The sequence below is a fragment of the Daktulosphaira vitifoliae genome, unplaced genomic scaffold (genome assembly GCF_025091365.1).
Source record: "Daktulosphaira vitifoliae isolate Bord-2020 unplaced genomic scaffold, ASM2509136v1 Scaffold_5, whole genome shotgun sequence".
NCBI lineage: Eukaryota > Metazoa > Arthropoda > Insecta > Hemiptera > Phylloxeridae > Daktulosphaira > Daktulosphaira vitifoliae.
This window is the reverse complement of record NW_026099576.1, coordinates 31,799,973-31,815,115: the sequence shown is the minus strand read 5'-3', so window position 1 is coordinate 31,815,115 and position 15,143 is coordinate 31,799,973. Positions and strand designations below refer to the sequence as shown.

General features: G+C 27.1%; 1 protein-coding gene across 1 annotated transcript in view; it reads right to left on the bottom strand.

The window, feature by feature from the left end:
- Positions 1 to 13,939: 13,939 nt before the first annotated feature.
- The window catches only part of LOC126907883 (methyltransferase-like protein 23), a 4,030-nt gene continuing 2,826 nt past the window's right edge, over positions 13,940 to 15,143 (bottom strand). Inside the window, exons 2-3 of the mRNA XM_050689541.1 lie at positions 14,508 to 14,753; positions 13,940 to 14,445 (exon numbers count right to left, since the gene is read on the bottom strand). Of these exons, the coding sequence (XP_050545498.1) occupies positions 14,101 to 14,445; positions 14,508 to 14,753 (591 nt within the window). The 3' untranslated portion in view covers positions 13,940 to 14,100. The remainder of the gene's footprint in view (positions 14,446 to 14,507; positions 14,754 to 15,143) is intronic.

The following is a 15,143-nucleotide window of genomic DNA, read 5'->3' as shown; positions in this document are numbered from 1 at the left end:
TCCATTATTCTAAAGTAATATTTTTTTCGAATTTGATTTTAAACTGCTATTAAGAAGATGGAAAAAAATGAAAGCTTTTCCTTTATTAATAAATACAAAATTTCTTTCAGAGGTACAATAAGAGTTAAATAAGCCTATAAGTACAATAAGCCTTTTTTAGTTTTCATGATAAATAATATCCTCTGATATACTTTTATTAAATTTTAATCATACTTCACAGTGTATACTATAAACTCTATAGTATTGAGTATATTATACACGTCCTGTATAATTGGTTGAATTGCAGTTAATTATAGCCAAACTACAAATCATGCAAAATAAGTTTCTAAAAAGACTACTAAGAGCTCCTTGGTTTAAGTGCAATAAACATCTTTACAACGACACCAAAGAACCACACCTATCACACCAATTAAAAAAATTTCGTTACACACAGGGACGTCATTTGTGGGGTCAGAGTGTGTGATCGCACCCTTACTTTAAAAAAGTCCCAATTGCCTTTCAAAAATAATACACCAATTATTTATACATTAAATTAAAATTTCAAAAACATTGTATTATCATGGTTTTTTCATCGCTCAAAAATGTAAAGTCATATTTACGCACTTCCATGGTCGATGAAATACTATGAAAGATCATGAAATTAACTCATGGCACTTAATGTTAAAAACTCAGCACAGGGGGGTCGTGGCACAGTGGTGACGTGGCATAGATGGATCAAGTATAATGATATCTGACAGTCATTAAAATCACTATCGAAAAAAACGCTTCGATGCAAATCCTAAGATAGTGTTTAATTTTAAAAAATTGGTGGGTTATTCCAAAAGCTTCATAAACTGCTAGTTCCTTATTAATATCCTGATTAAGATAAAGTATGTCGAATGAAAAAGGGATTATTAAAAAATAGTATTACCCATAAAAAAATTATATTAATCAATACACTTTTCAATAAGTTATAGCATTATAAAGTTAAAAATGTAAAAAATAAAATTGAGAATTTTCACACAATAATAGCATTTGGTCGCCATTTTCACCGTGAAGACAAAATAAAGTCCGAAATTTTTTTTTTACATAATAAAGTAGATTACATTAGCTTTAATTTAATATATATAGAAAAGTGTCAGACTTTCCGGAACACTTTCAATATTTAAGTTGAAAAAGTCAATTTTTTGTGAAAAAGTTGTCATTTTGAATCCCCCCCTGTAGGCAGGTAAAAAGTCAGATTTATAAAAAAAATATACCAAATGATAGGAAAAGACATCATGCATCTACAAAAAAAAGAATTATATTGATCCATACATTTTTTAAAAATGAATAGCATTATAAAGTTAAAAATATAAAAAAGAATTTTTTTACAAAAATCGTATTTTTTTTATTAAGTTTAATGTCTGTTTTCACCATGAAGATAAAATAAAGTCCGAAATTTTTTTTTTCCATGATAAAGTATATTACATTAGCTTTAATTTAAGATATATATAAAAGTGTCAGACTTTCCGGAACACTTTCAAAATTTAAGTTGAAAAAGTCAATTTTTTGTGAAAAAGTTGTCATTTTGAATCCCCCCCTGTAGGCAGGTAAAAAGTCAGATTTATAAAAAAAATATACCAAATGATAGGAAAAGACATCATGCATCTACAAAAAAAAGAATTATATTGATCCATACATTTTTTAAAAATGAATAGCATTATAAAGTTAAAAATATAAAAAAGAATTTTTTTACAAAAATCGTATTTTTTTTATTAAGTTTAATGTCTGTTTTCACCGTGAAGACAAAATAAAGTCCGACATTTTTTTTTACATAATAAAGTAGATTACATTAGCTTTAATTTAAGATATATATAAAAGTGCCAGACCTTCCGGAACACTTTCAAAAGTTAAGTTGAAAAAGTTGATTTTTTGTGAAAAAGNCACTTTCAAAAGTTAAGTTGAAAAAGTTGTCATTTTGAATCCCACTTGTGACCAGGTAAAGGTCAAATTTAGATTTTCTTTGTAGGTAAGTAAATAGTTAGATATTTAAACACTTTTAAGTATTTCAATTTTTGAACGCCCCCTATATATGGGGAAATTGTCCAATTATAATAAAAAGTATGTCAAATGAAAAATGTACTTATAATGTATTTAGTTAAAAAAAATTTGTGCTGATAATTACATTTTTCGAAATGTTATAGCATTTTTAAGTTGAAAATTTAAAATTTAAAATCGAAAATTTTAACATAAAAATAGTGTTTTTTTAACTACGGCATTTAAATAGAAGTTTTAGTAATCATTTCTATGTAACTTACGGTATTTCAAAAGATACTACAATTGAAATATTCTAAACTTAATTAATTTATTAAATATTCAATAATTTTAGCTTTGATGCGAAGCTGATAAGGTATGTTTTTACTACGATGTGTTTTTTTTTGTATCTGTTACTACTTTTTCTCAGCTCTCACCGAACCGATTTCTTTCAAAAATTGAAAAAATTTCCCTCGTCCACGTAGATGGGAGAAATCTCCAAAAAAATTACAAATTTAAAAATCACTAATTTTCAAAATTTTTTCCATTTTTTTTACTTAAAACTACCATAACTTTTCAAGTAATGATTATATCAATATATTTTTTTTTATAGATTCATAATGTCTTTATCAATTTGATATATTTTTTTATAAATTTGACCGTTTACCTGCCCAAAGGGGAGGATTAAAAATGACAACTTTTTTAACTTGACTTTTGAAAATGTTCCGGTAAGTCTGATACTTTTATATATATCTAATAAAGCTAATGTAATGTACTTTATTATGGAAATAATAAATATACTTTATCATTTAATGTAATATACTTTATCATGGAAAAAAGAAATTTCGGACTTTATTTTATCTTCACGGTAAAAATGGCTACCGAATGCTATTATTGTGTGAAAATTCTCGATTTTATTTTTTACATTTTTTAACTTTATAGTACCACAACTTATTGAAAAGTGTATGGATCAACACAATTTTTTTATTAGAAATAATATTTATATCCCTTTTTCATTCGACATACTTTATCTTAATCAGGATATTAATAAGGAACTAGCAGATCATGTAGCTTTTGGAATAATCCACCAAGTTTTTAAAATTAAACACTATCTAAAGATTAGCATCGAAGCGTTTTTTTTCGATAGTGATTTTAATGACTGTCAGATATCATTATACTTGATCCATCTATGCCACGTCACCACTGTGCCACGACCCCCCTGTGCTGGGTTTTTTTTTTAGCATTTACAGCCCATTGAGGGCCTTTGCTGCTTTCATTATTTCCTGCCACCTCTCTTTATTTTCACTCTCTTCTAGCTCCATTTTAGGTGCAATCTTCGCCAGATCTGTTTTTAATGTGTCCGCCCATCTTTGCCTGGGGTGGCCTCTGGGTCTTCTACCGTTGATTTCACCTATCAAAACTTGTTTACAGATACCATTATTTCTCCATAAGTGTTCTGCCCATTTAAGTCGTTTACTTCTCATAAATGCTTTTATGTTTGGCTTTTGAAATAACTGGTAAATCTCCTCGTTTATTCTAATTTGGTATTCTCCATTTTCAGAAATAGGACCATAAATTCGACGGAGTACTTTTCTTTCAAAAATTAACAATTTCTCTTCGTCACTTTTTGTCATCGACCACGTTTCGCAACCATTTGCTAGGATTGAACGTAGATAACTTAAGTATAGGTTAATCTTTGAGCTTTTAGATAAGAGTTTAGATTTAAATAGTTTTATCAATGCATAATATCCTTTGTTGGCTGCTGAGATTCTTAATATTATTTCATTATGCATATTGTTGGACTTCATCGATTACTTCAGTACGTGAATTACCCATTACTACAATATCGTCCGCATATGCAAGTATAGTGTTTTTTCCTAAGACTTCCATCTCTTGACTTGTTGGCATTATCCTTACAACTTTTTCAAGGGCTAAATTGAAAAGTAGTGGTGACAGCGCATCGCCTTGTTTCAGGCCCGTGTTCACTTCAAAACTTTCTGATAATTTATTTCGGAATTTTACTTTACAACCTGTGTCGGTATTACATTCTTTTATTCATTAGACTAATTTAGTTGGTATTTCAAATTCTTCTAGGTTCTCCATAGATTGTCTCTGTTGATACTGTTATACGCTTGGCTGTTATGTCAACAAAACATAAGTGCATTTCTTTTCCAAATTCATAATATTTTTCTAATATTTGTCTTATTGTAAATATGTGGTCAGTGGTAGATTTTCCTTTCGTAAATCCAATTTGGTATTTTCCTATTAAGTCTTTGGAATAATTTTCCAGTCTGTGTTATATTGCAGTAGACATAGTTTTATAACAAGTGTTTAGTAGCGCTATCCCCCTGTAGATTTTTGTATCCATTAGGTCTCCTTTCTTATAGATCGGTAAAATTATTGTCGTTCTCCAATCCTAAGGGATTTGTCTATATTTCCAGATTTCCTTATTTAATATGCAAATTTTCGAAAACATTTCTGAAGTCGATATTTTAATTAGTTCAGCATTTATATTGTCTTCACCAGGTCCCTTGTCATTCTTTAACATTTTATTTGTTTTATCTCTTCCCTATCCAGTTCAGTGATCTCTGGTTGTACTGCATGGCGAAGCGGGTGATCTTCCTCTATATTAATTTATATTTAGGAGATCCTTAATGTGAGTCCGAAATTAGTTTATAATATTTTCTTCGTCCGTAATTAGGTGGCTACATACATCTCTCAGCATTGTGAGTTGAGCGTTAAAACCTTTCTTTATAGAATTATACTTCTTAAAGAAAATTCTTGGTTGAGTCTGTGTTTTTAAAATGCTACTTATAAATTCTTTTTCGGCTTCTCTCTTTTCTTCTCTAATAATTTAATTAGTTCGGTTCCCTAGTGTTATAAATTATTCTAAGTTTTCTGGCGTTGGATTCTGTATAATTTTCCTTCTGGCTTCACCTCTTTTTTTTATTGCTCCCTTGCATAGATCATTGAACCACGATTTCTTTGGTTTTCGAGTGTTTTCTTTAAAAACTTCAGCGGCTTTGTTAACCGTTTCTTGAATTTCTTTCCATTCATTTTCGACATTTTTGCTTAAGCTACTAGGGTCATTTCCTAGTAGATTACTAATTAGTAATTGGAAATTTCTTCAAGTTTCAGTGTCTTTGAATTGTTCTGTATCCAATTTTGGCTTGCCCTTTATACTATTTTTCTATACTCTTGATAGTTTTACTTTAAAAGATGTCATGAGATAACCCAACCGAGTCTCCATCAGCTCTTCGAAAATTTCTAACTTGTCTTATACAGCTCCTATGTCTTCTATTAATTAAGATATAGTCGATTTGACTTTTAAAGCTCCCATTTGGAGAAATCCAAGTATGTTTATGTTTTCTTTCCCTTGGAACTGGGTACTGTTAATTACTAGGTCTCTCGATGCAGCGAAGCTAATTAGTCTAATTCCATTATTGTTGCTCTCTAAGTGTAAGCTTTCATTCCCCGCCATGCGTTGGAAGGAGCTCGGGGCCCCGGGTTCGCCAAACCCGTATTACTAATTAAAGTACTCCCTGGGGGGCCAAGTCACAGGTTAGCCTATTTTAATATCAATTTATAATTTTAAAGAACTGCCTAACATTGTTTCTCCTATAGGGATACATCATAAATTTAAAAATTAAACATATATTGAGAAACTCTTTAAACTTTTCATATCAAATATATTATTTACTTTAAATTAAGGTTCATTAGTAAATGATTTGTTGTCTTAACTCAAAATAAGTAATTTTTTTTGTGATATACCAGCAAAATCCTATTTATTGAATGGAAAGGGTTACAATACTTACTTTGGTTGCTCAAGTTATACTAAGGATGAGACTTACTGAAAAATTAAGTAGTTTTTTTAGATTTAAGTTTATCATTGTGTACTGATCAATTGTTTCGAATAAGACACAATGAACATTATCATAAAGTTGATTTTCCTTTAAAATTATTGCTAATTAATATTATAGAATATATATGCTTCGATGATGTGCATTGTGTATGTCTAGGCGTTGTTAAAAAATTGATAAAATTTTGGGTATAGAAAAATAAAATTACTGAAAAAAATAAATAGACAATTTTTTTTTTTAATTTTTCCGTCTACTAAGATCACTTTATTATATTCAGTACTGAAAAGCTACTGAGATGTGACATTTTTTGGTTTATTTCTACTTAAAGGAAAACTTCCCATTTATTATTGTTTATCTTTGTTATAAGAATTTTGTTATGTTCAGATAATTGTTACAGATACAATTATATAGATATCAATTTTTTTAAAAAATTGATATTAATTATTTATAAGAAATTAAAAAAACTGTTAAATTTGTAAAATATCCTTTGTAAGAAATGTCTAATAGAATAAAAGAAAATCAAGATATGTTAATTGAACAACATAGTATATTACCCACCCTTTTTATTTTTGGCACAAATCTAAAAAATTTAATTTATTTTCAAAATATTCAAATATAAGTGTTTTTAAAGAAAAAAATAGATATGTTGCTTGAAGTACTTGAGGATATATCCATGTTTACAGTTGAGTTCTGACGTTTCGGACTCAACTATAAAATATATAAAATTGATATGAATGTGTTAAAGCTTTCATGGATTGTCTTGTTGCTTGAATTGCTTGAAGATATATCAGTATAGGTGCAGCCACCAACTAGCAACCATCACTCTGAAGATGGACTCTACAATCAGTCCAAAATATCAGAACTCAACTGCAAACATGGATATGTCCTCAAGCACTCCAAGCAAAAAAATAGATGTTTCATGTTGACAAATAAATCTCTCGTCATTGTTAAAGAAATTCTAAAACCATTGAAAGAAATGGCATTTTTAATTCTAAAAATATTATTTCGAGTCAAATTATGTGAAATTAAATATAAATGTTTATTTGAAAATTTATCAAATTGTTTATTTAATAAAAATTGATTACTCATGGCTAGTATTATTTAAAATTAAAACTATAGCAAGAATATTATTAATTTGAACTAAAAAATATTGAAATTATTTAACTCAAAAAGTCACAAAAAAATGAATAAAAAATCGCGGGTACGTTTCCTGGAATAATATTACTATTATATAACGCCACTGTACACATAGTATGTATTTAGCGATTTTTTAATACTTTTTTTATGGCTTTTTGAGTAATATATTTTTAATATTATTAAGTTTTAAATTAATTATATTTTTAATATAGTTTTAATTTAGTGCACAGCGGGATGTATGTTTTTAATGAATGGTAAAACTAATAGCTTCACAACTACACTACACATCGTAGGTATAATATTATAATTTTAATTAATTTTTTTTTAAATTACTGACTAAAGGGGATTATAACAGCAGCAATAATGATAAAAATAACGTGTATTTATTTAATACTTTATGACGTTCGCTGATATTAGCTTTAAGGCTTTTATTAATAAAAGCACATAAATCCATCTAAATTGGATACACTACTAGCCGAGGTTCTACCAAAACAGAGCATAATGGAATTTGAATGTAGATAATGCCATTGAAATTGCTAAAAATTATACTAATGATAATGATTTATCAATGATTAAAATATTTTGAAAAATGGTAGTAAAATGTGGACGTGCGATTGTTAGAACAAGTATAAATTATATCTGACAGTGATTAAAATCACTATCATAAGAAAAGCTTCGTTGATAATCTGTAGAAAATGATTAATTTTAAAAAATTGATTGATTATTCCAAAAGCAACATCAACTCTTATTTCCTTATTTATATTTTTAATAGTTATTCAATGATTTACAAACACAATATATGGGTAAATACAAATAATAGTAATTATATATAGTGAATAATTGATAATCTATAACTTCAAATTGTAATTGTTACGGAGAAATTATAAAAAATTATAAAGTAGTAATTACTTTTATGGCCAACGTGTATAAAATTAGTTTGATAAAATATTTTAAAACAAAAAATTGTGTTACACATGAATAAATTTGCTAATCTACATGAAATTCAAAAGTCAGGTAATTTTTTAGTTAAGTCTTGGTAATAACAAATAATTGGGAATATAAAATAAATAATAGTCTATCTATTTATTGACATTTATTTATTTATGGATTTGATACATTACCTTAGTGTTTCACTGGCTTTGGTTTTGATAATATAATTTGTATTAGATAATAAGTTTTACTTATATTTATCTATATTTGACTTTGGATATTAATTGCCCTATATAATTTTTTACTTATTTCAAAAGTCCTCTCTTCTTTAAGCTTCTTTAAACTTCGGTATTCTGTTTTTAGTTGTTCGGACACTCTTTAACTTAAGTATTAATTTGTATTTTTTAGATTGATACGTGATCAGGAACTAATATAATTACTATTTACAGTAAATATATTAAAAATAGTATTGTTAAAATTAATATTTACAGTCTAATTATGGGAAAAGCTCAAAATGTCGTTAGTCACTATTCTTTTTTTGCATTTTTAACGTATTAAATAATTTAAATAGAAGTTCTAGTAATCATTTCTATGTATTTATTGGTGTTTAAAAAGATTCTACAATTGAAATATTTGAACATAATTAGTTTTTAATTATTTAAAAATATCTAGGTTAAAGTGAAATTCAACAATACATCAGCAGACGAAGTTATAGGTGAAACTAGAACAGGTTCGACTTAGATACTAAAATATAGGATACTTTTCGGATAATAATAGTAAAGCTTGAGCAGTTCGGTTGACAATAAGAATAATATCTTAAAATTGCTAATCGTAAATTATGATAATGTAAGAATTTTATTTAAACTAAATAATAATAAGGAAAAAATTCCTAAACAATAATAAATATCCTTAAAAATTTCTTACCGATTTAAAACACAATAGGTTAACTATTGTATTTTAAATCAGTAAATTTCTAATTTTATCAATATTAATGATTATTATGACTATTTTTCATAACAAACCTTTAAAGCGAAAATTTAAATGTACTATCTTCTATGTACATGGTATAATAGAACCATTTGGTTTTCGAATAGTGGATAACTAAATTTGGGAGGGCTAATTTACTTAATTTTTTTAATATTCTTGTATAACTGGTACTCTTACTTTCAATAAATCATAACAAAAAAAAACAAGTCGTTGAAAATTCTATCTAAATTTGTTTGGCCTGGTCTAACACAAAGGTAGACTTTCGCATATGAACTAAATATTAACAAAATCCTTCTTATAAAACAAATATTTATGTTTGATTATGAAGTTACGTATTATTAATCAATAAAAACCCAGCACAGGAGGGTTGCAGCACAGTGGTGACATGACATAGTTGGGACAAGTATACATGATATCTGACAGTGATTAAAATTACTATCATAAGAATCGCATCGATGCAAATCTTTAGATAGTGTTTAATTTTAAAAACTTGGTGAATTATTCCAAAAGCTACATGATCTGCTAGTTCCTTATTAATATCCTGATTAAGATAAAGTATGCCGAATGAAAAAGGGATATAAATATTATTTCTAATAAAAAAATTGTGTTGATCCATACACTTTTCAATAAGTTGTGGCACTATAAAGTTAAAAAATGTAAAAAATAAAATCGAGAATTTTCACACAAAAATAGCATTTGGTAGCCATTTTCACCGTGAAGATAAAATAAAGTCCGAAATTTTTTTTTTCCATGATAAAGTATATTACATTAGCTTTAATTTAAGACATATATAAAAGTGTCAGACTTTCCGGAACATTTTCAAAAGTCAAGTTGAAAAAGTTAGTTTTTTGTGAAAAAGTTGTCATTTTAAATGCCCCCTGTGGGCAGGTAAAGGGTCAAATTTATAAATAATATACCAAACAAAAGGTAATGATGACTTGGAACTGTTTGCTGTTGAAAGTCTATCAATATTAATATTTATTTTAATGTATAATCTGATATATTATTTTCAGTATTATGATAATGTATAAGATTTGATAATAATATGATCTCTATCTCTAAGTGAACATAAGAACCAGTAAATAATTTTTCTACACTATGCATATTTTGTTGTTTTTATAAAAATTCTTGCATCATTTGGGACACATAAATTTTCAGATTTATAATTTTAATAAATTATTTATAGTATAATGTGAATATTATGTTTAACTATTAAATTAGTTGGAATAAAGGCGTGGATAAATAAGAAGAATTCTGTGTATTCTAATTCATTAGAATAATTATAAACTAAATATTCATAATTACCAGTTTTAAAAGTTATAAATTATTACACAAAGTTGTTTTTAAATATTTTAATGAATCATTAAATCAAGATCATAAACATAATTAAAATTGTAAATTCAATGTACAACAATACAAATCAAATGAGAGAATAAGGAGGAAAACATGAGCAAGGCAGATCCAACGCATGTGTCAGGATATAATTGACATGTCACCGACGTCAATGGATATCCGCTACATATATGTAAAGGATCAATGAGATGTTCAACATGTCCATCCTGATTACATCCTAGGAACTGTCAGCTCATGGAAAAGGGGGAAAGAAGAATGAGAGAAAAAAATATTAACCATTATTCATAATAATGAAACCGTTCACCTATCTTCGTAGGTAAACGGATGGGTGACCATTAGGGTGGCCCTCAAAAATCGTATGTCTTTTTTTTTTTTTACGCTACTCTTTACTTTTTTTTTAATGGTCAAAAAAATGAGCTGTGCAAAATTTGGGACCGATCCGTTAAGGTTAACCCGTGCCCCCGGGCCTATTAAGTTGAGTCGAAGAGTCAAATTTAATAGAAATAACTGATCTATGTCTCATAACTTTTTTTTCTCTTAACTTAGAATAATAAAAGTAAAACTCAAGTAAAGGAAATTTTACAAGAAATTCAAAAATAATAACTTCAATGTTGTTTTCTCAATAAATAGCCCACAAAAACACTACATACAGTAAAAAACATGTAAAAGTCTTAAAATACGTTATAACTGATTTTGTTGATTTTTAATTATTTATTTTCATTTTATTTTTTGGAAAACGCATATTCGTTTAAAAAAAGATTCTAGAAGTTAAATTTTTTATGCCAAGTACGATAATTATATTGACTCTTCGACTCAACTTAATAGGCCCGGGGGCACGGGTTAACCTTAACGGATCGGTCCCAAATTTTGCACAGCTCATGTTTTTGACCATTAAAAAAAAAGTAAAGAGTAGCGTAAAAAAAAAAAAGACATACGATTTTTGAGGGCCACCCTAGTGACCATATGTGCGCTTCTACGGTGACTTAGAGCACCATGTTCCTAGTGCAGAAGGCAACGGGAAACCACTGTACTTAAATTTCCCCAGGCTATACTAATCCAATTGGTATTAACCAACCTAAAGATTGAAAAAAAAAAATCATAGAATAAAATATATAGTTAACTCATACATGGTCATTAACTTAAATTTAATTAATATGACCACATACATGTAGTCAACTAACCAAAAGAAAACGCTGAATTAAAATATGCACACTGTGCGAAAACAACAAAAAAAATACAATATACCATGTTACAATTGTCGAGATAATGAGATGTCCAATTTATTATTTTGTTTGTCATGCGATGCCATTATTTTGGCCAAGCCAAAAATGAAATTTTCACTATTCTATATTTGTTTTATTTTGACAGACAGCAGAAAACAATTAACAATGATATTATGTCAAAGGTCATTCATTTTTTCAAACATAACCGTACCATTTTTCAAACCGGTTTGATGTCACACGGGGAAGAATAGATGATAGTGGACCATTAACGTTAGTTGACTGTTGACAACTATAATATTATTTAAGACGAGGTATTTAAGACGAGAATCACAGGTGGTAGAAACAATTTATTAATTTACTAATAAATCTGTGTGTATATGTGAAACACTAAACCTATAGATGTATGACGCGCACTTTTTGAATATATTTACCTGTGACCTTATACTCATAATTTAATTACGTTACAACGTATTACGAATTAAGTAAATGAAAATATGACATGTATAATAAGTAGTAAGAACGTAGTAATAAATGTTTTCTTAGTTTGGTTTAAAATTTAATTTTCTCTACACTGAAAATTCAATCTCTAAGTAAAAATATAATAAATTGTTACATTTCCAAATGAGTTCATTTTCATAAAGTATTGGTAATAATAGACAATTTGTGACAACGTTGTTCGTAACAATACGTTATCAACTGTAAACCAAATGATCATATTTTAGCTTCGATGCGAAACTGAGAAGGTATTAATATTACCATGTGCTTTTTTTTTTTGTGTCTGTCTGTTGCCACTTTTTCTCAGCTCTCTCTGGACGGATTTCTTTCAACAATACATCAAAAGATCACAAATCGTATCTAGTTTAAGACATTGCCCTTAAAAATTGAAACAATTTCCCTCGTTCCTCGTAAATGGGAGAAATCTCCAAAAAAATTACAATTTTTAAAATCTGTAAATTTTGTCATTTTTTCAATTTTTTTTTTTTCTTAAAACTAGCATAACTTTTTCAAAAATTAACAAATCAACATAACTTTTATTTATATTGAAACCTTAGATAATTCCCTTTCATTTGATATCATTTTTTTGTAAACCTAAATTTTTCAACTTAACTTAAGTTAAATTAAATGAATTATTGGAATTAAGTATTCCGGAAATATTGCGTTCTTTAAACATATATCAAAATTAAACCCAATTAATCTTATATTTGCAAATGGCTGCCGAAATTTAACAAAAAATGTAATGTTTGCAATAAAAATTACTTTCTATCGGGATGTTTTTTGTACATAAAACTGCCATAACTTTTTCAAATATTAACAAATCAAAATAATATTTTTTTATATTGATACCTTATGTAATTTTCTTTCATTTGATATAATTTTTTTGGAAAATCTAACACTTATTCTGCTCATAGGGGGCGATTTAAAATAGCAATTTTTTTACAAAAACTAACTTTTTCAACTTAACTTTTAAAATTATTCCGGAAAGACTGCGTCCTTTCAACATATATCAAATCAAAGGTTATGTCATATACTATAAAATAAAAAGAAAAAACACTTGTGTATTTCACGCTTATGATTCGATGTTCAAATCCGCCTGTGGCAACTAATGTTTCGCAATTTATTTGAGTAAGAAAAAATTTTCAAATCATTTGATTTTTATCTCATTAAGATTCAATAACTTCAATAAATATCAAGGATCCCATCACTATAGTCTCCCCTGGTGAGAAGAAATTTTTCATTCATGTTAATATTTTTTTACTGTATTTTTTGAAGACGCGATTTATTTTTCTAACCCTCACTTAACCTACTTTTTTCAACGATACGTCAAATGATTACAATTAGTATTTAGTTGAAGATATTACCCTCAAAAATTGTAGGTATTGTATATTATTTTTTTCATTATACATCGTTCTGTCACGCTCTTTGTCTACTCTAAATTTAACTATGTTTCACTATACTTAAAAATATTAATAACATAATATTGTTTCAAAAATTGTTATTGACAAGTCATTTTCTTAATTAGATTATTTCTTAGTTTATAAGAAAATTAAAAATTTATGTTGCTATAAAAATTAAAGCTAATAACCTTATAATGTATAAGAGATGAATTAAAAATAATTAATAACTTAAATCAAAAAATATATGAAACTAAAAAATATTAAAAATTATTTTCTTAACATAATTATTATTTCAACAGAAATCGAGTGATTAATATTAAAAGAATTATCTGTAGGCAACAACTTTATAACTTATTATAATTTCTCCATAAAAATTATAATATTAAATTATTGATTATGAATTTTATACTAAATTTGATTACTCTAATATTCAAGTATTAATAAGAAAATAGAAGTTCATGTTGCTCGTGGAATAATCTAAGAGTTTCTTAAAATTGTTATAATAACACGTATTTTGAAATGATATATTTAAAACATGACTTCCAATTTCATAAAATAAATAATTAATTTTTCCAAAAAATAAATGCATATAATTTACACATAAATATTATAGTTACATAAATATTTACATAAAGGACGGAATTTAGTGGCATATAAAATAAAAATATTTAAATTATATTACATCTTATAGATGTATACAAAGACATTTAAGTCACTTTTTTATATAGTCTTTTTTGTGATCTCTACAAGATGAATATCATTGCCTTTCATTAATTCATATACATCTAATTCATTGTTTTTACCCAAATCTTCAAGAGATTTATGGGTACAATTGAGTTTCCATTTGGCAGCTAGTTCATCAATACTAAATTCTGAGTCTCTTTCATGATATGTCGTCATAAATTTTGCCATTGGATTACGTTCTAAGAGGTATGATATAGTAACAATTAAATCTTCAAAGATATTAGGTTCATAAAAACAATCTGAGCCAATTATTAGGTCAAATGGCCCAAGATTCAATGTATCGCGAAAAAAGTATCCCCAAGGTAATCCAACAACTCTAATCTGTAAATAAATACTATAAAATAAATATCATTATTATAAGTAATACTATTGAAAAATATTACTTGTTCAGGATAAAGCCCATTCATGTAACAACACTTTTGTATATGTTTAATAGTTCCTGGAACTGAAGGATCATCAGTCAGTGTTACAATAGCTCCACACTTAGCTGCAACAATACCAGGTAATGATGTACCAGAACCAACCTCGAGAATTCTTTTTCCTGGTAATTCATATCTATGTACCCATAAAATCCATGCAAGTACAGGTGATGCTGGCCACACATAATAATGATAGTCTCCTTCAAGAGCCTAATAAATTAAAAGTTATAATTTAAATTTTTGTTAATATTAGAATTTGAATATTTTTCGTTATTTTTTTTTTTGTAAACTTGTTGAGTGTAAGTGATGATAATTTTCAAGGGAAAAATTGTGTTAATAATTAATATTTAGTATGAACAGATTGCATTTCATCTATCCTTAATAATAAATACTGATGTTTGATATTAATAATAACTAACATATAATATAAAAGTAAAAATTTTAATTTTTACAAACTTTAAGAAGCTCTAGAAATTTAACCACTAGATAATTAATAAGAAACTTTGATACCCAATTTTTACTTTGATTAAAGCTATCATGATTTTTAGCTTCGATGCGAAGCGGAGAAGGTATTAATTTTACTATGATGTGTTTTTTTTT